The sequence below is a fragment of the Apodemus sylvaticus genome, chromosome 21 (genome assembly GCF_947179515.1).
Source record: "Apodemus sylvaticus chromosome 21, mApoSyl1.1, whole genome shotgun sequence".
NCBI classification, from domain to species: domain Eukaryota; kingdom Metazoa; phylum Chordata; class Mammalia; order Rodentia; family Muridae; genus Apodemus; species Apodemus sylvaticus.
Window position 1 is genome coordinate 5034795 of NC_067492.1, and position 24328 is coordinate 5059122.

At 51.5% G+C, this 24328-nt stretch overlaps 1 protein-coding gene across 1 annotated transcript in view; it reads right to left on the reverse strand.

The window, feature by feature from the left end:
- The window catches only part of Galnt2 (polypeptide N-acetylgalactosaminyltransferase 2), a 72064-nt gene that overhangs the window by 31202 nt on the left and 16534 nt on the right, over positions 1–24328 (reverse strand). Inside the window, exons 2-3 of the mRNA XM_052167294.1 lie at positions 19521–19611; positions 8220–8373 (exon numbers count right to left, since the gene is read on the reverse strand). Coding sequence (XP_052023254.1) covers positions 8220–8373; positions 19521–19611 — 245 coding nt within the window. The remainder of the gene's footprint in view (positions 1–8219; positions 8374–19520; positions 19612–24328) is intronic.

The window sequence follows — 24328 nt, forward strand, 5'->3', positions numbered from 1 at the left end:
ACCATGCTAAACACACCCAGGAAACATGTGAGTAAGGAGACGGAGGCTGAGGGCATGGCTCCATCAGTAAAGCACTTCACACAAGCGTGAGAACCTGAGTTCACTTCCCAGAACACAGAGAAACGCCAGGCGCAGGCAGCCCCAGCACTGCAGGGCAGAGGGCAGAGACAGGCAGTTTGAGGAGCTCGAGCTGGCTAGCCTAATCAACGCGCTGCAGGCGAAGCGAGAGACCCCATCTCGACAATAAAGTGGAGAATAATAGAATAATAAAGGAAGAGACCCTGCCTCTGGCCAATCTAAGTTGAACACAGGTATATATGTGCGTGCACAGACACATACATGTGCACATGTGTGCACGCACGCGCACATGTGCGCGTGCGCGCACACACACACACAGTACAGACAGGAAGACATGGCCCTGCAAGCAGGCATGTTCTTGCTGCCCCCACTTGCTTAGCTTAAACAGATCTGATTCTCAGTTCCTTCATCGATACGACACAGGAACAATAATGAGTGCGCCCACTTTCTAAGGCTGCTGTGGGAGCCAAGTGGGAAAAATGTGTGTGATGTTCTTTAGAAACATCTGCAGCACGATCCTCAGCTACAGAGAGCCAGTGGCGGTGATGCCAAGGCCGCAGGTAAGAACATCATGCAGCTGTAACATCTGGCTTCTGAATGGTAAGGGGTGCGGGGAAGAAATCCAAAGACTTAAGTTTAAACTGATAGGAAGAAAATAAAATTCCTACAATTGTGAAGCTGTCGCCTAAACACGCACAAGGTTAAAAGAGGAAAGTCAGAGCAGAACTCCAGACAAGTGGGAAACAGCAATATTTTGGTTATTTTAGAGTAGGCTTAAAAATAGCTGAAACGGTAACACTACACTTCACAAGACAAGAACGCAAGAGACTCAGGCACGCTGCAGCCGAGCTCTCGGTGCTCATGGGGTGGGTATGTGGGAGGATCCTAGGGGGCAGCGGTCCCCCAATGCACAGGTGCTACGGAACTTTCCAGAAAGAGGTGAACGAACATGTATTCACCCCGGATGGAGGACTGGTGGAGAGCCAGAGAGTTCAGAGGTAGGCAACAAGAACTTCCTGAAAGCGATGCAACTGAAGAGATCTCCACCCTCTTCAACTGTTAGCTGCTCATGGAGCTTGGCAAGCTCCCCCAGAGAATATTAAAAGCCCGATCTTGTGAGGGTGAACACAGTGGCTGTGATTTCAAGGTGACGAAGTTCATGTGAGGACCCGAGGGCAGCTCTGCGGAGGGACACACACAAAGTAGTGTAAACAGAACCGAGTGGGTGAGCAGGGCTTCCCCTTCCACTGTGGGCAAACCGAAGACAAATCAGAGCTCTCTCCACAAGGATGAGACAGGAGGGAGGAAAGAAGACCCGCTTCTCCACATGGCGAGAGATGGAAGTTTCAGGACTTCTGGAGACCTCTGCGTAGGCACACAGCACGGTCTTCTGGAAAGAAAGACTCTCCAGACATCTTCAGGTAACAGAAAAGGCCAGCACATGCCAACGTCATGTCACATGTAATCTTAGAGGCCATCAAAAGATTAGCATGACTGAAGTAGTCACAGGTGTGGCTGGTGTTCACGGGAGAAAAGACACACGCCTTCTCCCTCCGGACATTTCAGTCATTTCAGCCATGAAACTGGAGGAGGAAGGCCAGGCGCTGGCCTCACAAAGTCTGACTCAGAAACCTAACTGCAAATGAAGCGGCAGCCTCCATCAGCCTAGAGTGTAGGCCTTACATAGGATAAACGTTGGGACTTTGTCAGAACCAAGCAACACACTGCTCTTTCAAGTTATATTTTCTTTCAAATCAGTGAGCAAAAGACATTATTAAAAAAATATTCACCCAACATGGTCAGCACGAATGAAAGAAAGGGAGTCCTGGTCTACCCCCAGAGAGCTGCAGCATGAGCATAAACTGGGGGCACAAAGCCACGCAGAGTGGACGCTACAGCCACAAAAAGACCCCGGGGACTGCTTCCCACGTGAGGCCTAGAGGCAGATGGGTGCCGGGTTTCCCTGGCAGCGAGCAGCAGCTGGATGGAAGACAAGTCAGGAGGGGCGGCCTTCAGAGGCTGCGAGTGCGTCTTCGCTTTCTGGTGTGGTTTCGTTTTTTTGCTTTTTTAGAAAACACAACAGATGTACCTACTTTAAAGAAAAATACACTCTCAAAATAATTATTTAAGAGGCAGTCTAAGAAACCAGAAGTGTTTAAAGAAAGGAGGACAAAGGGAGTTTGCAACACAAGGCTGTTCCACATGAGATGTGACGATCCAGCTCGGGTCTGCCCGAGAGACATCCAGCAGTGGTGGCGGCTGCCAGCACACTTGTCCCCGATATTGTGTTTGCCGTTATCTTACCCTGATTCCTGTGGGTTGGCACCACTAAGACCAAGCATGAGACAGAAGCAAACCCTCAAGTGAGGACATAGAGCTTCTGCCTGAGGATACCACTGTGTGCCAGCCTCCAGGGAGTGCGTCATGACAGAGGAAACTGGGGTCCTGGGTGGCGAGGCACTCTGCTGGTGGCCAGAGAGCCAGTACCCCAGTCACAGAAACAGCCAGTAGCAGGTAGCCGGCAAGGTAGACCTCAGGGTAACCTCCAAACCACAGCTTTCCTAGTGGCTGTGGCCCCTCTGGAGGTGATGCTGGATGTATCCTTCGTCACTGCTCCGCCTCTTCTTGGCACCTAGTAAGGACCCAGTGCCCCCCTCGGCTACATCACATCAGAAAGAAAGAGCCATGGTGGAGAGCTCTTTGCATGTTTGGTAATAAATTCTGATCTGATCTTAATGCATGAGAAGGGCCTGGAGCGCAGGAGCAGTGGGAGGCCCGTGTGTCTGCGGCGTCCTATCACACACATACCATGTCCTCTCTGCCACCCATGCCAGACACACCAGCCCTGGGAGGAACGAGCAGGCGCATGGGCAAGCCCGGGCACCACGGCTCGTGGCATACATATTCCACAGGAAGTTCGACCCTTCTACCTTCTGCCGCCCTCGCCTGGAGCACACAGCACCCAAGGTGGTGCCAGCCTGGAGTGGAAACCAGCTCCTCTCCAGACAGCAAACCCACAGGGCCTGATCTGTGACCCTCTAGAACAGAAAGACACTTCTCTACCCTGGCAAGCACTGGCGTTCTGTGACTGTGGCACAAATGGCAATACCGGGGACAGGCATGGCATAAATAGAGAGGACAAGCCAATGACCGTACAACATGCCTCTGGAACGTATTTCCCTGTACAAGTGCACAGGTATGCACACACTCATGCACACAGTATACATGTGTATGCACATACCTTCTGGCCACACCAGCTTCCTGTGGTTGATTGGTTGGATACCATTAGGGTAAATGGCTATTATTGTAAAAGTCTGCACTTTTAAATTTTCAGACTGAAGTGGGGGCTCTGGGCAACCATGGGGTCCCATCCCTAAGATCCAGTGTCTCCAGAGCACATGGTTTGCAACAGAGGACGGGATCATTCATTAATCAATGTCCTTGACTATGGTCCAGCAAGAGACGCCATAACACGTGACCAAGCGTGGAATTTAGGCCAAATGGCCCAGAAGGGCCTCATGCTATTCTGCCTACACTATGTGAAGCTTTTCCATCGCAAAGACAAATGAGCAGGGCCTGGCGGTGTATATCTATAAGTCCAGATACTCAGGAGGCAGAGGGTTCCCAAGTTTAAGGCCCGCCTGAGCTATAGAGTGAGTTCAAAAATCAGTCAAGGTAAGTTGGTGAGGCCCTGTCTCAAAATAAAAGGTAAAAAGAGGTCTGGAGGTGAACCCTAGTGAGGGGCACTTGCCTAGCATGTATAAGCCCCCAGGTTCAATTCCAGCATTGCGAACCCGCATTCCCTCAGGGGCTCCTCCGTGACGGCGAAGTGAAGGCTTTCAAATGGGCAGCTGACGGGAGGACAGCCTGGATTGACCTCATTTATCCGGCCAGCCTGCTGAGTCTGTTTTCCCTGCTCTGATTCCCTCAGTAGTAGGCAGGTCATGGTTTCAAAGGTATTTCCTTAAACTGTTTTTCTGTTGATCTGCTGCAGAACGGGCCACTTAGCAATGCAGCTACACAGCATACCCAGGGTCAGTCCTCGAGGTTGGCGTGGCGTGCCACATAAGTCAAGAACAAAGCTTCCCAGAGCACAGCCTGGTCAACTCAAGCTGATTCACACAAGCCGCTGGTCACAGGACAGCAATGACCGACACCGGCGCAGGAGCCAGGGGTTCACAAGCCTTTCTGTATTTCCACAGATGTCCGAGCTTACTGACAGCCAAGGGACAGTCATGGTTATACTGTGACTGCTCTGCAGATAAAAGCCCAGGGCTAGAGGTCATCTCCACCGCGGTCTGAGAGTAACAAGTGACAGAACTACTAACAGAGTCATGCTGTCCGTCCCCACATCTACGCCATTCCATACCATGCTCATGACACTTCTGCTCAGGGTGAAATGCAGGACCTGTGAATTTTCGGCTAAATTAGAATGCTAAAGCAAACACTCAGGTGTTCCTCTGCATTCAGAGACAATAAACTTCTTTGCTCTGGACAAAACTACTCACAGAAGGAGGAAGGCAGAAGGCAGGGAAGGGAAGGGATGCATAAACCGCCTTGGAAGTGCTGGAGAGACTGCGGACAGTCAGATGCAGAGAGAGTAGGGCCGGCCCTCCTGCTGCCCCCACCCACCCTTTACTACCAAGGCAATGGCTTTGTGCAGAGGAGGCCAGGACCCAAATCAGTTGCTGATGACAATGGGACTGAGATTAGGGTGGCAATCCTAGGAGCTGCTTCCTAAAAGAAGAAAGACCTGGAAACTTCAGACCGCTCCCACCCAACAGAAACCCAGCCCGTGGTTCAGTTCTGCATGGCACAAAAGTGATCTGCCTGTTGTCTGCAAAGCATCTCCTCGGGAGATGGAAATCAGGGATAGCCTTCGACTATCTCTGCACCTACTCACGACCAGAATATGGCCATTCTATATGTTCTCTGTCTACAGAAGGATTTCAAGCAGACTTAGTACATGCAGGAGTCACTGAGCAGGAAACAGGTTTACATGGAGACAGGAATAAAAAATAAGAACATAAGAGCGCAGAGGGCCAGTGGGAATGCTGATCAAGAATATGACGAGGGGCTTGGAGGGAGAGGAGGGGCTCATGAGGGCGGCAGAGGGGGTTACAGGCACTCAGACCCTTCAAACCCCAAACAGGCTCAGGTCACAGAAGGCAATTCCACACGTTCTTACAAATTACTAAAACGTAAACACAGAGAAGTATCTTAAAGTGCAGCTGTAAGCAAAGACAAACTGCCCCATAAAGAACAAGTCACAGGGCTGGAGAGATGGCTCAGCGGATAAGAGCACTGGCTGCTCTTCCAAAGGTCATGAGTTCAGTTCCACATGGTGGCTCACAACCATCTGCAATGGGATCCGATGCCCTCTTCTGGTGTGTCTGAACACAGTGACAGTGTACTCACATATACATAAACAAATCTTAAAAAAAATAAATAAAAAGAACAAGTCACAGTCAATCTTCGCTAGGAACAGTGGAAGCACAGTGACTGAGAACAGAGAAAGACGCAGAAGCAACGGCCACCCATCCAAGAGTTCTGTACTCTCAGCTGGTACTGGGGCGCACCTCAGAAAGGAACTGAAACACACCAATAGGATCTACTGCCTTGAGCTGGTGCCAAGAGGAGCCATTCTGAACGATTATGGGACACAGAGGGACAAGAGGCCCAGGCTGGACGGGGAGGCACAAGGAGTAAGGATGGGAAAAAAGGCTTGCTATGAAGGTATTTGCTGAAAGTTCTCTCTCTCTCTCTCTCTCTCTCTCTCTCTCTCTCTGTGTGTGTGTGTGTGTGTGTGTGTATGCACATGTGTATAAGGAAAGATGGGGTGGCGAGGTCAAAATATAACAAGCATTCCCTCAGCTTGAACTCCGCTAGTTTATCAAAGCTGAACCTTAGCTGGTAAGAGAAACACCCAGAGGCGGAGCAGGAGAGGAGGGCACAGCAAGCGGCACACCTTGAGACACCGGCCTTAAACTCAGTTCTCCAGAGCACAACGGCATGTGCAAGAACTAAATGTCCTCCCACAAGACAGAGCTTGGCAGGACAGACAGAGAGAGGTCCAGAAGTGAGGCAGAGGCTCCGTCATACACATCACACAGAAGCTTGAGAATGTGTAGAGGAAGAAAGGCCAACGATGGAGAGACTTCATGTGATATCCCCACCGGAGAGGTGACACCTGCCAACGATAGCACGTTAGGCCAGCAGCACGCACTTAAGACGTTGAAGACCAAGGGTCCTCTGGCTCCTCAGCCACTCTGGGGTTACACTGCCCTCACCCAGGTCTTAAGCCTCACAGTGGAAAATCACGGGTCTCACAGGCCTCAATCTGCGCTGGCGAGCGGGTTCCTGTGGCAGTCCCCTCTTGGCATTAGCCACGTTTACTCGACAGAATAACCGTAGAGTTGGGGCTATGACCAGTCCTGGCCAGGCCCTCTCAGAACATGGCCAATGTTGACGACCCAGGCACAACAAGCATGCCAACACCCAACCAACCTACAACACCCTGCTGGAAGCTAGTGACACCTCAGGAGTGTACAGTCCTCAAGGGATGCAGATGTGAGCTCTGTTCACAGCCAGACCTTCTGAGGGGTTTGTCAGATCTCTCAGAGCGCCGGAGCTGAGCAACCGTGCTGTGCAAACTGAGCAAAGATCATGGCGTCCCTGCTCTAGGAACCTTAGGGAGCTGAAACGAAAGCCTGATGCCTCCCACTGACACCATGAGACGGATTCCCGGGGCTGCCGCGCGTGAGCAGTCAGTGCCTGTCAGGATTTAATTTACCCCAATCCACCCAATAGGGAAAGCCCCCACCACGGCGTCAACACAGCAAAGGAGGCTGACACAGACCGGGCAGAGACCAATCTATCCTGGGAGGAATAATCAAAAATTAGTTTGGACAGTCATTCCAAAAATACTGAAAGAAAATCCATCTGCAGAGTTTGAGGGAATTCTAGAAGCTCACAGGGGAGGCAGCAGCTCAGAACCCAGCCCCATGCCGACAAGCCCCACACCACGCCCTTTCCTGCTCAAAGGAGATGGAGCCACAGTGAGACCTCAGTGGGAGAGCCAGCCAGCACCAGCTGGTGACAAAGCTCAACGATCCCACGGGGCTCAAACTTCGGTCATCTCAAATGGCCAGCTGACATTGTGCCCGGCCGCTGAGCTCTACCCCGAGGCTGGAGCCCCGGATTAGTTACTTTTCTCACTTCTATGATTAAAAGGAAAAGTCTGGCAACGTGAAGAAATTAGGGTGTGCTCTGGCTCGCAGCGCTAAGCGCAGTTTACCATGGCGGGGCAGGCCTGCGGCAGAAACACGAGGTAGCTGCTCACCTAACATCTGTCAGGAAGTGAAGAGAGAGGCTAGCTTCCTGTTTTTATTCGCCCTGGGACCCCAGCTCACACTGGGATGTGAGACATGAGGTGGGACCCACGTCAACTAACAAATACGGCCAGAGCCTCGTCTGTCTCCGAGGTGAAGATATTCCTGTCAGGTTGACAATCCCTGGCCCTTCTGGCTTTCCATCAGCACCCTGTCCAGTGCCTCTGCTGCATCTCTGGGACATAAAGACACCTGTGGGGGAGATGGCCAAGGCTGTGGCCCCCCTTTCCTTGTAAGCAGTAACAGAAGAGTCTCCAGTGTCTGAGAATGCCTTGAGCCGGGCTCGGTGGAGTCAGGGTGCCCCTCCCCCCCCAGTCCTGAGATCCTGAGGAGCGTGCAGACGGCCCTTCTCCACAGTGTCAGGAGTACAGTACTATCTCCTGTCCTCCTGCCTCCTGCCCCCTCCCAGCTCTGCTGAGACTGTAGTTAAATCTCTTCTCTGGTTTCCAGAATATTCCCAACTACAGCTGGCCCAGTAAGAGGAAGTCAGATTTTCTTCCTTCCAAGACTGTGTCAGTGTTTTTTATGAGTGCAGCTTAAAAATCCCAAGAGCCCAGCAAGCACAAGGCCCATCCAGCTTTCTCCTTCTGATTCCTCTGCTGGCCAACAGCCTGCCGCCTCTGCAGACGGCCAAGAGCCATGAGCCCCACTTCAGGATCTTCCCCGCTTTGACCACACACACCACCTGGGTGGGGATCCAAAGCTGCGTGGAGAGGCCCTCCAGCTCTTCACGCGCCCGGAGAGACTTACTGGTCGTGCCGGGTGTCCGGGATGCTCCTGTCCATGTGTAGCTTGTCACTCTCCACCTGATTGAACTTGTTGCGTGCGTAGGGGTCCTGCCCGGAGCGAACCATCGTACCGCCAACATACGCCTCCTGGTTGAAGTCTGGCCACCGGACTTTGCCTGGAAAAAGAGGGGTGGGACAAGTGGGCATGAGACCAGAGTGTCCCCAGAGACGGCAGTAAGTGTTAGGTCGAGCAGCAGTGGCTTTGGCTTGTTCGCAGGATGACGACTGTAATCCAGAGTAGCGAGGGGCCCTGAACATTGTCACATGGAAGCTGAGACTCTGCAAGACAGGAGTGAGAACCTAGAGCTTGGGCTTCATCCAGTGCCCCCAAGACAGAGTTCTCAGTCTGTCTGTCTGTCTACCTTCACGGCGATTTTGGTCATGCCCCCAAAGCATCCCAGGCAGGCAAGGGAAACAATGTGTGTATATAAATAAGTAATGAAGGACTCCACTGTGCAGTGAGGCAGCACCAGGATAACTGTTTGGACTGCTGGCGTCAGAGCAGGGCTACCTGAGATGGTGCTGAGGGTGTTCGGCAGCAGCTGGGGCGCGGGAGTGAGCTGCTCTAGGCCTCCTCCTACAGATGGAGGGTCCAGGTAAGTCAGCAGCTGAGGTGAGCAGTGGGAGGGAAGGTGGGTGCCAGACTCACACCACCCCGCGTGCTGTCTGTTCTTTTAGTTGGTTGGTTTCGAGACGCTCAGGCTCTCCTCAAACTCACTAGGAACTAAGGGCGATGCCCCTGCCACCGTGCCCAGCTCTGACGTCTGTTCTTTGACCTCACTAGAACTGTCACATTCTCCCCTCTTTCCTCCCTGTGAAGAGGGTCCCAAGCTGCTAAGCACCACTGGGCTATGGTCATTCATTGCTCATTCCTGCAACAGCCTGGGCATGCAATACACCTAAAATGTTTCTTCCCCGAATCCCACTGCTGTCAGCAGATCACTAGCCATCAGGAGAGGGGCACATCCTAAGACAGGACATTTGTACAGCCTCCTGTGAGGCCTCCTTAGGAGTACTCTCTGCAGCTGTGAGGATGCCTGGCCCTGTGGAGAAGTGAACTGTGTAGCTGTCAGAAACCCCAGCGTGACAGACAGGACCTAGTCATTCCTCATATGCAGGCCTGCTCTTGGGGAGAAGGCTCTAGAACAGCCTGCCCATCCCCCAGACATTCATCAGTCAGTCTTACTTCAGCTCCTTCCTGTTGGCACTTTCCCTAGAGTCACGAGTCCTATGCCTTCTCTAGGCATGACACGTAGTCATGGAGAGGGTTTTATGTGGTACATCAGACCACGAGGCTGCAGGGCGTCTCACACGCTTGCCTCGGCGTCTCTGAGGCACTGCTCACAGACTGGTATCATGCTGCTCCAAAGGCGCAGATGAGCAAGGCAGGCTCACGTCTGGCCTCACTGAAGTGTTCATGTTCTGAGGATCAGGGAGACAGACTAGGGAGCAGAGAGCTCCACAGAAGTCTGCAGTGAGGTCAGGAGCTCTGTGATACCTTGATCAACGCCATGACGCTCCAGCCGCTCCTCCCCTGGACCATGGCCATCTATCTCAGCTGGACATACAGGTCCACCTTGCTATGAAGTTGGCATGAAGTCACAGGACCGTAAGTATCAATTCCTTTCAGAAGGAACGCCACAGGGGGCTGCAGATGCATTTAGCCGTGACACGGTGACACACATCATGTCAGCCCTCAGAAGCTGAGAGGCGTTCCTACAAATGGCTAGAGCCTCACAGTTAACACTTGTCCTCAGCAGAGGGAGGGAGGGCACAGGTGCAGGCGATGTTTTCATGTGGGTGTGACAGAAAATTGACTTCATCATCTAATAATGGTTCGAAACCCATAATCTGAAAAACACTGGGCTCAGGAATGTTGTAGAAATTGGTCTGTATCATGCAGAATTGTCAGGTTGGAGACTCCTGGGGCAGAGACTGCAGAAAACAGAGCAGAAAAGATAGGCTCCAGCTTGTCTCTCCGTTGGTCTCTACTCCAGCCTGGCCCATCTCCTCTAAGCGAGACCCACACCTGAGCCCAGCCCACACAGACAGGCAGGCAGCCAGGTACAGAGAGCGGAGAACCATGCAGAACAAGTCACGGGCTGGGACAATGAGCGAGTCCTGGTATTTACAGGCCACGTGCACTTCTAACATCTTAAAGTTTTCCATTTGAGAAATTTCAGAATTTTAGAAGTTTCAGAAAAATTATCAATCTTATGATAGGTTAAGAAGAGGATTAAGGAAAAATCTCCAGTCACCAGTCAGTGCCCAACTCCCCGAAGCCCCACCTTGGGCTAACGGAAAATCCTGAGATAATATTCCACAGGATTATTAGGTGCGTGCCCAGACATCGTGAGAACCACGGGGCACGTCACCAGAGCCGGTTGCGGGGCAGGTATCCCCGCCCCCCCCCCCAGGCCAGTGGTGTGAGAGCACGCATCAGCAGGATTGCTTCTCTCAGGTGTGCCCTTCCAGCTGAGCTGTGCGCTGCTGCGGATGTTGAGACAAGCCATAAACATGAGGCGCTGCCGGGAGTGGGGGCACACGCCTTTAGTCCCAGCACTTGGGAGGCAGAGGCAGGTGGAGCTCTGTGAGTCTGAGACCAGCCTGGTCTACAAAAGGAGTCCAGGACAGCCAGGGCTGTTACACACAAAAACCCAGTCTTAGAGAGACGGGGGAGAGGTGTGCTGCAGTGACTTACAGCCTCCGCCTCCAGGAAGGGCGGGCGTGTCCTTACCCAAGCCTCAGGCAGCCCGCAGGGTCCCTGCCTCTCTTCAAACTGTGCACAGCCAGACCTAGGCCACGTTGAAGACCACACCCTCTGAGGAGCACTGGCCCTGAAGTTCCCATCCACTCTGGTATTTCGATCCAGTCTCCCACTCCCTGTAAGGTGGGATGAGAATCCCTTGGTCAGAGCCCTGGCCACCTGGCTCTTCCTGTCAGCATCCTAGGTACCCAACGTGTCACAGACCCTGCCAATCACTGCTTTACTACCATGGTCTCACCCTGGACCAAGCAGCTGAAGCTAAATGTGACTTGGAAGAGCACGGCTTCACACTGGCACTCACTCTCCTGCTGCAGCAGACCAGGAAAGACCGCCAACTGGCAGTAGGGGAGCAGGAAGTCTACGACCAAAGCCTAGGCTCTCCCAGATAAAAACAACTGCCTACACAGACCTGGAAGCTCCTGTAAGGCTGTCCCCAGGTAGGTGGGATGGGGAGGGGTAGCCTTCCTCTCCTGTCCACTCACTGCTGTGCTGGCTCTGATGGCCAATGGAGGCTAACAGTAAGAGGATGCTGGAATGCCCTGCCCTTGCCCATCCTTCCCAATCCACAGATCACAGTCATGGAAACAGCAGCTCGGAGTGAGGAAAGGGTGAGCCTGGACCACCAACTGTCCTTGGAAGACCAGCGATGTGTCCCCGTGGGCCATAAAGAGGTGGCCCTAGGGATGGTGCTGTCAGGAGGACACCCCCACCTTTGTCTTCTAGCCATTCTATGCTAATTCCTGTCCTGGCTGTCTACCCTCAGGCCACCCACAGCTTCCTCTACTCTTTACCCACAATGACTCCCTCAGAGGCCTCCTGACATTCAGACTGCAGGTCTGGCCTGAGTTCCGGACTCCAACTAAATGTCTTAGACGTGGCTGGGCTGCAGAGGCTTCTCCGCTCCAGATCCTCCTGTGGGGCTCATGAGTCACACCTCTGGCTGTGATGCTTGGACTCCCCAGTTCAGGGCAAGGACTTCCCACATCACCTGCCCTTGGCCTGCTACAGAGGAATAGAGGTCCTGGGATGCTATCTACCCAGCTCTGGGCTTGGGTTACCAGGATGGAGGCCTCCTCAGGGCAGAGGAAAGTTGATATCAAGTTTCTAACAATTCATCTACAATCAGGAGGTGCCAGCCTTTACAAGACTCGTATTAATATATGTTAATTTAAAATAATGTAGATTTCTTTGTAAAATTTTTGTTTTTATTAAACCCCATCCTTGAAAGAACAATTGCATCAATCTATGATGAATTTTCACAGAACTGAGATGGCCAGGTGTATGTATGAAACCAGGCACTGAATGACACATGCACTTTAGAGACTTTGGGGAGCAAAGGCGGGGTGCCCCGCACATGCTCCTGAGGATGGGTGCATGCTTGGCCACCACAGGTGTCTGCAATAAACAGGAGCCTGCAAGTCAGGGGCTCTGGGTTTGGCACAGACGTCGACTCCCCAACAGAGGCAGCTCAAGCAAATGCCAGCCCCCTGGACAACCTGTGTGGAGTGGAACTACCTTCTCCTGGGACAGCACAGGAAAGCAAGCAAGGGACAACCCCAGACAGGGGCCTGTGCTCTGAAGACCCTCAACTCCATGGCTGATCTTAAACTGAATATCTCTATGTGGCAGATCGTCACCGTGGGGAACTTCTCTTTCAATAAAGCATCCTAAAATAGCTCATTATTAGGGATGAAAAAGCTGGAAATTCAAAGCAATGAAAAGTACCTCATCAAAAGATCTAAGGAACTGCCAGGTGTTCCAGGAGAGACGCACAGAGCTGGTTGAGAATTACCGATATCGAATGACCAGTTTCACAGCAGTGGACAGGAGGCAGCCGCTCCACATCCATGAGGCTTTTCCCAGCTCCAAACCTTCATGAGTGACTCTCCAAAGAGTCTTCTCTAACTTGTGCAGGGTTCTTTTGCTTGTAGGTTTGTTTTGGGGATGGGGTCTATGTAGCCCAGGCTAGCCTGGAGTCCATTTTCCCTCTTAAGCCCTCTACAGAAGCAGTAACATTTATTCCAGGGTCCTCACTCAACACTGCCTCCACCTACTTCAGTCATCCCCAGAAACCAGTATGCCGAAAACCCTGCTCCCAGAGGACAACCCCTGGGAGCACATCAGAGTGCAGGATCCCTTACTGTGAACATCCTACTTCTGCAGGGACTGTGGCTGTCCCCAGTGTGTGAGTGAGTGGTTCTGGGAGCCTGGTGGCTCCTCAGTTGGGCATTCAGCAGTTGTGGGCAGTAACTGGAAGGAACTGGCCTAACCCCAAAGCTGGTGGACATCAGAAGAAAACAAAATTACAGACCACATTTTTCCATGAACATATGCAAAAGTCCTCAACAAAACATTAGCAAATTAAATCAGGCAATGTACAAAAGAATTCCACTCTATAGGTGGGACTTGAAATCGTTATGCATGGTTGGCTGGACAAATAATAATCAAGGAAGTATATACATAACCACATCAAATGATGCAGAAAAGTCCCCTCACAAAACCCAACACTCCTTCAGGACAGAAACTCCCAGCAAACCAAGTAATGTCTGACACAAATCCACAGCTCAAATATGAGGACTCAACTGTCTCACTGATGAGAAACAAGGCGAGAGGCTCATCCCCTTTCATACTGTACCAAAAATCCTAGTGAATATAGCAAGATGAGAACTGAGAAGAAAAGCTACATGGATGGAAAGAAACAAAACCATCTGTGTTAAAAAAAAAAAAAAAACCAAAGTGCTTATTTGTATATAAAGTATCAAAGAAGCCACAACAAATTATCTAGAGGTGATTTCAGCAAGAGAGTGGTACTAGAGAGAGGTTGTGTCACTGTGTATCAGCACTGAACAAAGTATAAAAAAGAATCACAGTATCATCTACACTGGAACTCCCCAAAAGGAGATCTTCAATTTCAATCTGGACAACTATGCATCAGAGCTGTATGGAGGACACTACGAAGCTTTGATGAAAGATACCAGAGAAAAACGGGGTAAGCAGCCATATCCGCCAAATCTGTGAGCAGGGAGCGCATCTCTGTCAAAAGTTGCAATAATTACGGTTTGGGTAAAATACAGAAATACATTAACTGATCTGAATAAAACTCCAGAAATACACACTCACAGTCAGCTGACTTTTGACAAAGGAAAGATAACAGAGGAAAAGTCCACTGTGGAAAGATGATAAAGCGCAAATTAAGTCAACATTCGTTCAAATTCCTTATATTCTGATGACAGAACTCACGTTCCTGTATGATGAGACAAGTGACAGTTTAAATCAGCATTAATAGACCCCATGAAATGCAAGTCTGCGTTGTTTAATGAATGACAGTATGTCATGGTTAAATATGTCCACTCATCTTTACATTCCTGGTATCTAGGATGAAAAAGAAATCTTTAAATATACATCTGATGTTGGTAATAGCTTCTTTGTATATTTTTCTTTAGAAAACACCTACACATTTAATTTTATCATTTTGCCCCCAAACTACAGATCTGTTCCATTTTTCTAACTTTTTTTTGGAATGGGGAACAACATTAATAAAGATTAGAGACTATTGAAAGGAAACGCTTTGCCTTCCATAATACAAGTAGTAATTGGACCAAAACAACCAACCAGCCAGCCAACCAACCAGCCAACCTATTAACCACCAACCAACCAACCACCCACCAACCAGCCAACCTATCAACCAGCCAACCAGTCATCTAGCTAACATACCAAACAGCCAACCTACCAACCACCAACCTACCAATCAGCCAACCTACCAACCATCAACCTACCAACCAGTCGACCTACCAACCACCAATCTACCAACCACCAATCTACCAACCACCAACCTACCAAACAGCCAACCTACCAACCACCAATCTACCAACCACCAACCTACCAAACAGCCAACCTACCCTAACAGGCATTGGTTGTTTAACCTGAGCACCCAGCAGGCTAACTGAGAGTGGCAGCTTCTTACCCTTCACGCAGCTCACATCCACAGCAGCTCTGCAGACATATGAATACACACATTCTGATGCTGGTAGGCTGTAGCATTCTTCCTGGGGCTGTTATCACTGGGAAGCAGCATAGCTACTGATTTATACACACTGTATCCAACTAGCAACCTACTTAAGGCAGCCATTGCAAGGGAGGGTTTAACTGCAGGGAAGATTTAACACTCTAGAGCCAGACAGCCCGTTTGTGTGTATACACGTATGTATGCATGCATGTGTGTACATAGACAACTACACACATATTCCCACAATCTTCTAATTTTTAGCCCTCCAAAACATTTTTTATTTTGTGCAAACATCTAAACAGTCTATCATTTAAGTCAAAGAGTTTGAATTAAGAAAAGTCATAAAATGGGCTTATATTTATCCAAAAGCATTTCGCATATTACTGTTTTGCCTTATTCTAAACTTTAACATGACTTTTTTTAAAAAAATTATTTTATATATGTGGGTATACTGTAGCTGTCTTCAGACACACCAGAAGAGGGAGTCAGATCCCACTACAGATGGTTGTGAGCCACCATGTGGCTGCTGAGAATCAAACTCAGGGCCTCTGGAAGAGCAGTCAGAGTTACCTGCTGAGCCATCTCCCCAGCTCCCCACCACACCATGATGCTTAAGTATGGGCATCGCATCCCTGATACCGAGAAAAAACTCATCTCTAATGACAAACACAAGTTTTCAGAGAAAAACTGAAGTATCACACTGGATCCCTGCTGTCTGAAACACTGTTTCCATTAGCAGCTTCAAAATGCAGGAATGGGAAGTAAAATGAAGGAGAAAAAACTGCAGCTTACGAACATTAAAACATCCAAAAAGCAATTTCATGTTTTAGAATCAAGAACAGTGGTCCCCCTTGGGGGTTGAACCTCCCTTTCCCTGGAATCAAATATCAGATATCATGGTTATTGGATATTTACATTACAACTTGTAACAGTAGCAAAATTACAGTTATGAAGTAGCAATGAAATAATTTGATGGTTGGGGTCATAGCATTAGGAAGGTTGAAAACCACTGGTCCAAAGCAACTCATCTGGAACTTTAAAGAAATAAGCTTCAGTTTATTCACAGCATCTGGCCCAAGCAGAGTTCGGGGGCCAGGACTCCGCTTGCTGCCGGTCAGATCCACCCGCTAGTCTCTGACGGAAGCCAGTGGTTAAGGACACACTCGTATCTGTCTTCTTCTTCGTGGCAATGGAGACTGAACTGCTTCTAAGGCACCCTCATAACCATTCTGGTTCTCTCGACCCTGGAGAAAGGTGCTTTCAGCGTGCATCCAGTTTAACAAATCTCACGGCTTCAGTCTCCATCCAAGCAAACAAAGCTCTGTACTCACAGACTCAGCGCTGAAGGAGGCAGCACAAGATATTTTATCAGATAAGCTAGGAATTGCTGAAGACGGCTCCTTCGTTGCTTCCTTCACTGGGATTTGAACTAGAGCTACTCAGCTTGACAGCTTCTTCTCGCTGAAGGTCCTCTTCCTTTTCCTCCAGGGTCTCAATGTCATGCCTCTGTCTGTCTGTCTGTCTGTCTGTCTCTTTCCCTTCCTCCCTTCCTTTATTCTGGATGTTCTGGAACTCTCTCTGTAGACCACACTGTCCTTCAATTCAGAGAACAGCTTGGCTCTGCATCCTGAGCGCAGGGGTTGAATGTGTGCACCACCACCACCCAGCAACAGAGTAAACTTTCAACAGCCCACACTCATAACCAGATCAATTCAGGAGTCTAGACGGATACCTCCCATCTTTCACACAAACTAACTCCAAGGGGGCCTTAGACATAAATAAGATTCTAGGAGGCAACACACAAACGCCTCATGTCTACAGACAGCATCATCTCTCCGTCCCTTAGTCTCCTCAGCCACTCTCCAATCCCTGTATCTGAAACTCAGTGTCTAAAACCCTAGGAGACCCCGCCCTGCTGGCCCTCGCTGGGGGCGATGGGGAACACCTTGTCTCGTGACGTTTTCTCTTCTACAATTATAAAACCTCACAGAATCTCCTCCATGGTGGACAATGTCACGGAGGGCCACCCAACCCATGTTCCTAGGCAGGGCTCACGCATTTAGAATCAGCCGCTGCTTGTTCCCTTTGGAACAGAAGCTAGGTTTTGGATTATCAGTATTTATATAGTGGCTTTATTCTCGACTGCTAAAACTCAGAAGCAACCAAGACACCATTCAGCAAGTGAATGCAAAAATAAGCTGTGGTACAGCCAGGCAGTGGACTGCCATCCAATGCTCCAGGCAGTGGACTGTCACCCAGTGCTCCAGGCAGTGGACTGTCACCCAGTGCTCCAGGCAGTGGACTGCCATCCAGTGCTCCAGGCAGTGGACTGCCATCCAGTGCTCCAGGCAGTGGACTGCCATCCAGTGCTCCAGGCAGTGGACTGCCATCCAGTGCTCCAGGCAGTGGACTGCCATCCAGTGCTCCAGGCAGTGGACTGCCATCCAGTGCTCCAGGCAGTGGACTGCCATCCAGTGCTCCAGGCAGTGGACTGCCATCCAGTGCTCCAGGCAGTGGACTGCCATCCAGTGCTCCAGGCAGTGGACTGCCATCCAGTGCTCCAGGCAGTGGACTGCCATCCAGTGCTCCAGGCAGTGGACTGTCATCCAGTGCTCCAGGCAGTGGACTGCCATCCAGTGCTCCAGGCAGTGGACTGCCATCCAGTGCTCCAGGCAGTGGACTGCCATCCAGTGCTCCAGGCAGTGGACTGCCATCCAGTGCTCCAGGCAGTGGACTGCCATCCAGTGCTCCAGGCAGTGGACTGCCATCCAGTGCTCCAGGCAGTGGACTGCCATCCAGTGCTCCAGGCAGTGGACTGCCATCCAGTGCTCCAGCCAGTGGACTGCCATCCAGTGCTCCAGGCAGTGGACTGTCATCCAGTGCTCCAGGCAGTGGACTGTCATCCAGTGCTCCAGGCAGTGGACTGTCATCCAGTGCTCCAGGCAGTGGACTGTCATCCAGTGCTCCAGGCAGTGGACTGCCATCCAGTGCTCCAGCCAGTGGACTGCCATCCAGTGCTCCAGGCAGTGGACTGTCATCCAGTGCTCCAGGCAGTGGACTGTCATCCAGTGCTCCAGGCAGTGGACTGCCATCCAGTGCTCCAGGCAGTGCACTGCCATCCAGTGCTCCAGGCAGTGGACTGTCATCCAATGCTCCAGGCAGTGGACTGCCATCCGGTGCTCCAGGCAGTGGACTGTCATCCAGTGCTCCAGGCAGTGGACTGTCATCCAGTGCTAGAACTTGGCCAGTTAGGGCTGGAGGGGGTGCAGTGGTTACGAGAGCACGTTGTTTTTGCAGAGGACTGGAGCTGAGCTTTCACATCACTTCCTGTGGCTTACAAAACCAAGGGACCTGACACCTTCGTCCTGCCTCTACAGGCCTCCACATACATGTGTACATACAAAATAAAACGAGAAAATAAGCCTAAAGAAAAGAGCATAACTAGCCATAGAAACATGAAGTGACTCGAGGTGCGTATTAGTAAGTGGATGCACCGGTCTGTAGACACGGATCCAATCGTATGCCGTGCCAGAAAAGGCAGTGCAGAACAATAAGATGTGGGACTTGGCAGGGGATGGGAGAGGCAGGGGACCAGGCAGAGCACAGGAGCCTCCAGGACAGTCACTCCACTCTGACACTCAATGGATCTCTGTCACAAGTTTGTCAGAACTCACAGGATGTGGGGCAGATGTCTCGAGCAGATAAGATCACCCATGCAGGCGAAGGGACCGACACGGCAAGTCAGCCAGTCATCCAACGCATGCCAGCAACTCCAGCTCCGCGAAGGGCAGACTGGAGAGTCGCTGGGGCTCGCTGAGAAAACGTAGGCAACTAAGAGAAGACCCCGCCTCAAAGGAACAGGTTGGGAGTGACAGAGGACAATGTTCTCTTCTGACCACTTGCACATGCACTCGCCCTCCTTCCCCATGTGTGCACACACGCATGTGCACACACACATGCACACACACATGCACACACACACACACACACGCACGCACACACTCAGGTGCACACGCACGCACACGCACAGGCACACACAGAGTGTGCCCTACCACCAAGCATGACCCTCACTGTGGACTCTGGTGGTGACCCTGATCTAATGTAGTTCACAGCCCATTCCCATGTCCCACTCTGGTGAGGAGTTACAGACAGGCAGTGAGGAGCCGCGTGTCATGTGAACATTCTGCATCTTTTGCCAACTTTGCTATGAACCTAAAACTCTTTAACAACAACAACAAAAAATCAAGTCAACTTGAAATTTTTTTTATGACCTGGAATTTCAGACCCTGTTGTTTACACTTTACTCTGTTTCTTTTTTTCAGTAAATTCTGCTGACCACACATCAAGGTCCGGACGGGAAACGCCAAAGTGTGTTCTCAGGTCGCATCCAGCATTCACTCTCTGCCCCAAGCCACGGCTCCTAGCACTATAGGGAGACCATTGACAATTAGGAGGGCCTCGAGAGACCAGCTCCAGTTCAGACACGGTACCTGGAGGGAGGGTCTCCACACCCTGTGCCTTCTCGTCTCTGCTGTGGTGAAGGTCCTTCTTTTTAATGGAGTCGATGTCATTCCAGTCACCCTGGAGAAACAAGGACACAGAGTGAGTCATCTGGTTCTGTGGCTCACTCTCAGCTTCTCCACTTCACAGTGGTTTTGCGATGCCATCCCGCTGGGGACCTCAGCAGTGAGCGCTACCACTGTAAGGCAGTCCCCATAATCACCCAGACATCTGGACTATGCTCTAGGGAGAAAGTGTGGGACAATCTCTGCACGGCTCCAGTGAGGACCGTAGCAGCCATGTGCCGAGCACAGCACTGTCGCAGTGGCTGAGTCATGGAACCAGGGCTCCTGGGAAATCTCAAAGGTCTGGGCCCTCTGAGCTCCCAAGACGTCAAAGGGCACATTACTCCTTCTGCTGGCATACCAGGAACTCGAAGGGGACTGCTGGGGAGCCAGCCAAGCTCTGGGGGAATTTATCCCGCCCATCTGGGCAAGTAATCGGCTGTCATTCATCAACATTAAATCAAACTAAACAACAGCCCCACAGTTTAATGCATGTTCTGCCCCCTTCAAGCTGATTGCTCTGAATGAGAAGCATTTCCGTGCATCACCCAAACAGGAGAGCTCCATGGACCCAGCCCTGGGGAAGGCAGCTTCCTGCAGGTGAGGATCCTGGCAGTAGGATCCTTCCCCTTCCCTGGCAGCCCAGCCTGCTCCCCATGTAGCTGTGTGTGCAGTGATGGACGGAAGAAAGATTTCCTCCCAGTGTCCCTTGCTCTGACCGTAATCTGCATTTAAGGGAAGCCACCCTGTTCTCGGCCCCTCCTCTCTCTGCAGCCTTTCCTTCCTCCCTTGGCTTCTGCAGTATAGAGATATGGCTGGTTTATCATGGGAAGGGTGTGTAAGGTGGTGGGATGGGGGAAGTGAGCAGAGGGCGTAGGGGTGGGGAGACGCTAACGATGGGCACTGACCCCCTTGCTCCGAACCACGTTGTGGACGGGCCACCGAGCCAACGCTTCTCCGCCTGCTCGGACTCCCAGCACTCTTTGCTCCACACAGTGACAAATGTTTGAACGTGCATCTGGACCCTATTTACAATTTTTCTCGCAGCCAGAAGATTCTAAAACGAACCTTGTAATCAGCTCTTCTGATTATTGCGTTATAAATAAACTTTCAACCCACCATTGGTGATGATTGTGCAGTGACCCTAGAAACACAGCAGACTGTGGCTTTGCAATGAAGGGAACGATGTTAGAAACTAAAACAGCCAGCTCTGGCCCGGCAGGGCTGCACAGTGCTATCTTTTAATTAAGAGCCCACTTCTATTTCATAGCTGGTTTGTCAGATTTTCTGACTAATAATACTTCCCTCCCACCAGGGCTTCCGACCTCTCCAATACTCTGGCTCCCGGATCAGCGATTTCACCTTGAACAAGATCGAATGTCGAGGCATTCTCCGGAGCTGGTGGCTCCAGTCAAGCCCTGGTCTGTGGCAGTCACAGAATCAACATATTCAGGTCAACTCTCAAAACACACATTCTCCCCACACAGCCTGAGCCTGAGTGTGGGGTGGTAGGCAGGGTCCAGTCAGTGATAATAGGTCGCTACTCACTAAGCTTAAAACTGGGAGGCCAGGGGAGCTGCTGCGAGCCCGTGGCCCGCGTTCCTGCCATTTGGTGGCCTTCACAGTAGCACGTGGCATTCAAGACCCCCAGGTCCTCTGTGGCCCCAGGGACTGTCTCACATCCCTTTGTGTGCCCTCGGCTGTGTGTACCCTCGGCTGTGTGTACCCTCGGCTGTGTGTACCCTCGGCTGTGTGGTGCCCTCGGTGTGGGTGAACGTCTAAGGATGAACGTAGCTATTCACACGCTCTGCCCTCACTGGTCCCGCCATTCCCATGACTGCTTTGAGACTCCTGCATCTACAGAGCTTAACAATCCATCTAGACCAGCAGTACTGTTGAAAATGTCCTAATGCTCCATGTGGTAAAGCCCCGGGCTCAGAGCCCATGGATCTAGGCTGGGGACCAGCGCTGTGCTTCTCCTGCGATGAGGAAGGAAGACAGAGTCTGCCTAGTGGCAGGTCTGTGCTCGTGGGGTGGAGGCAGTAAACACATGGCTTCTGCCATGTTTGTAACGGGCACAAAAATATTCCTCTGGAAGGAAAGAGAAAATAAACAGGCTGTTTTAAATCTCCCCTTTTGAAACACATTTTGCTGGTGTTAAATCATTTCAGCTACGAGACCATATGGTCAGGCACAGAACAAGTCCCCAAAATACTCCCGAATGTTGGGTTCTTCAGTGTCACCTGTCAGCGCCATTTAGACTGTTCAGCAATTATCACCAGGGCTGAGCAGAACAGTGGCACTTGAGTTTATAAAAAGCCGGGTCGCCAGATTCTGAAAGAGGCTTACTCAGATGCCCAAACCCACTGAGGTACCATTCAGTCTGAAGCCAGGCTGTCAGAGCAGAACAGCTCCCAGCTACAGACCACACTGCTCATAGCAAGTTTTTCCACCAAGGGACCCAAAGGGATGCAGGGACTGCCGGTTACTTCTGAGTCCTTGGGGTAGGTGATTCAACCATGGTGGAGCAGAAGAAAACCCACAGGTTCCCCCAGGTGACAGCGCTCCCCCAGGTGACAGGGCTCCCCCAGGTGACAGCGCTCCCCCAGGTGACAGCGCTCCCCCAGGTGACAGCGCTCCCCCAGGTGACAGGGCTCCCCCAGGTGACAGGGCTCCCCCAGGTGACAGGGCTCCCCCAGGTGACAGCGCTCCCCCAGGTGACAGGGCTCCCCAGGTGACAGGGCTCCCCAGGTGACAGGGCTCCCCAGGTGACAGGGCTCCCCCAGGTGACAGGGCTCCCCCAGGTGACAGCGCTCCCCCAGGTGACAGCGCTCCCCCAGGTGACAGGGCAGTGCACCTGTTGCTCACTGGGTCAGAGCCTCACTTTCACTGCTCGCTACTCTTCTCGTTGTTGTGACCAAACACCCAACATGCAGCCACGTAAGGGAAAAGGACTGACTCTGGCTTGTGGTTTTAGCGGATATGGTCCGTCACGGCAGGGGAGGCACAGCTGGGGCAGCCTGTGGCCATGGGAGATGAGAACAGAAGACTGGGGAGCAGACACAGGCCAGAAAGGCTGTGCCACAGCCCCCAGGCCTGCTATAGAGATGTACTTCATCGTCTCCCAAAATTCTTACAACCTCCCAAAGTAGTGCACCAAAACACCCACCGGACCAGACAGCGTGTTTCTAATCTACCGAGAAGGGGGCACCCAGAGTCTGGGAGAGACCCCTAACCCCCACATGAGAATCACACCACATTACAGGTTTCCCCAAGACGGCCTCAGCAACACTGATCCCTCTGCCTCCGAAAGCAATTGGGCTTCCCTTGTGAGTTCAAGGCCTGTCAGGAGCACAGGTTGGATTGAAGATGAGAGGCGCTTCTCCTCCCCATCGCTGGCCGCTGAGGAGCAGCTCAGCACCTGAGGTGGGCTTCACGGATCCCTCGGATCCACAGATCTTCTTAGAAGCTGCTTGCACCGCGTGCACAGTGGAAAGCAGTGGATCTTCCTGGGGACATACGTAGGTCCTGCCGTACAGGGATGGCACTGGGACACATCTGAAGAACAGGAAGAGCCCACCACAGACTCCCCAACCCATGCTGACAGCACTAGAACCTTCACTTGGCTAAGAGCCTGAAGACATGAAGGTGTGAGAGTCAAGAGTTGACAGAGGAAATGAAAACCCAGTTCTGAGACTTGGACTTCATCCCAATGGCTGCTCTTACTCAACCCAACAGCTGGTCTGAAACTCGATCACACTCTCAAGAGCGGAACCTGGCTGGGGTCTGAGAGGTCTCAGACAACCTCGAGATGCTGCTCCACCCAGAGATGCTCACTGCACCAAGCAGCTCGTAGAGCTCTGTCCTGCTCAGGTGTGAGTTAGTGTGCTCTGTACACACTCAGCTGACCACAAGGCACAGAGGCATGTGACGACAAAGGTCATCTGTGTGTTTATCTCACTATGTGTGCTCACGAGAAAGCTGCTGAGAGGTATCAGGAGCACTCGGCCCTCTGGAGCACTGTACCGGTGCTCCACCATGGAACCTCACACACACACACACACACACACACATCTGGCATGATACCCTGCACGCTCAGCACCCATAGGCCATCAAAGCTCTTCTGTCCAAAGGCTCTCGGCTACATGCAAGAGCAATGACTACCAGCAACCCAGTCCGCCGGGAGCAGTCCACTAGGGCTCCTGAGACTCAGTGGGGAAGACTGGACCTATGCTGCTCTGTCTGTCACCTCAGGCGACTGGCTGCACTACTTGAGGATCAAAGGTGCTACAGGTCCTTGGTGCAATGCCACCTTGCTCCCAGTAGAAGCCACCAACTACATAGTGTTTTGTCACAGCCTGGCTTTGTCTGAGTAGATCTGTGGACTGAGTGTGACCTTAAAGAGCATCTCCTGGGGAAGGCTACATGCTAGCTCTAGGTGTCAGGCTACCAGCCCGGGAGCCTGAGGGCAGGAGTTAGACACTAAAAGAAAATGTGGCCTTACACAACCTGAACCCAAATACACACTCCTCATGACTCATTACACCTGGGCGTGTGTTTGGGCAGAGGTAAGTGAATAAACAAGAACTCTGATTAATAAAATACCTACAGCCGGGCAGTGGTGGCTCATGTCTTTACTCCTAGCACTTGGGAGGCAGAGGCAGGCGGATTTCTGAGTTCGGGGCCAGCAGGGTCTACAGAGTGAGTTCCAGGACAGCCAGGGCTACACAGAG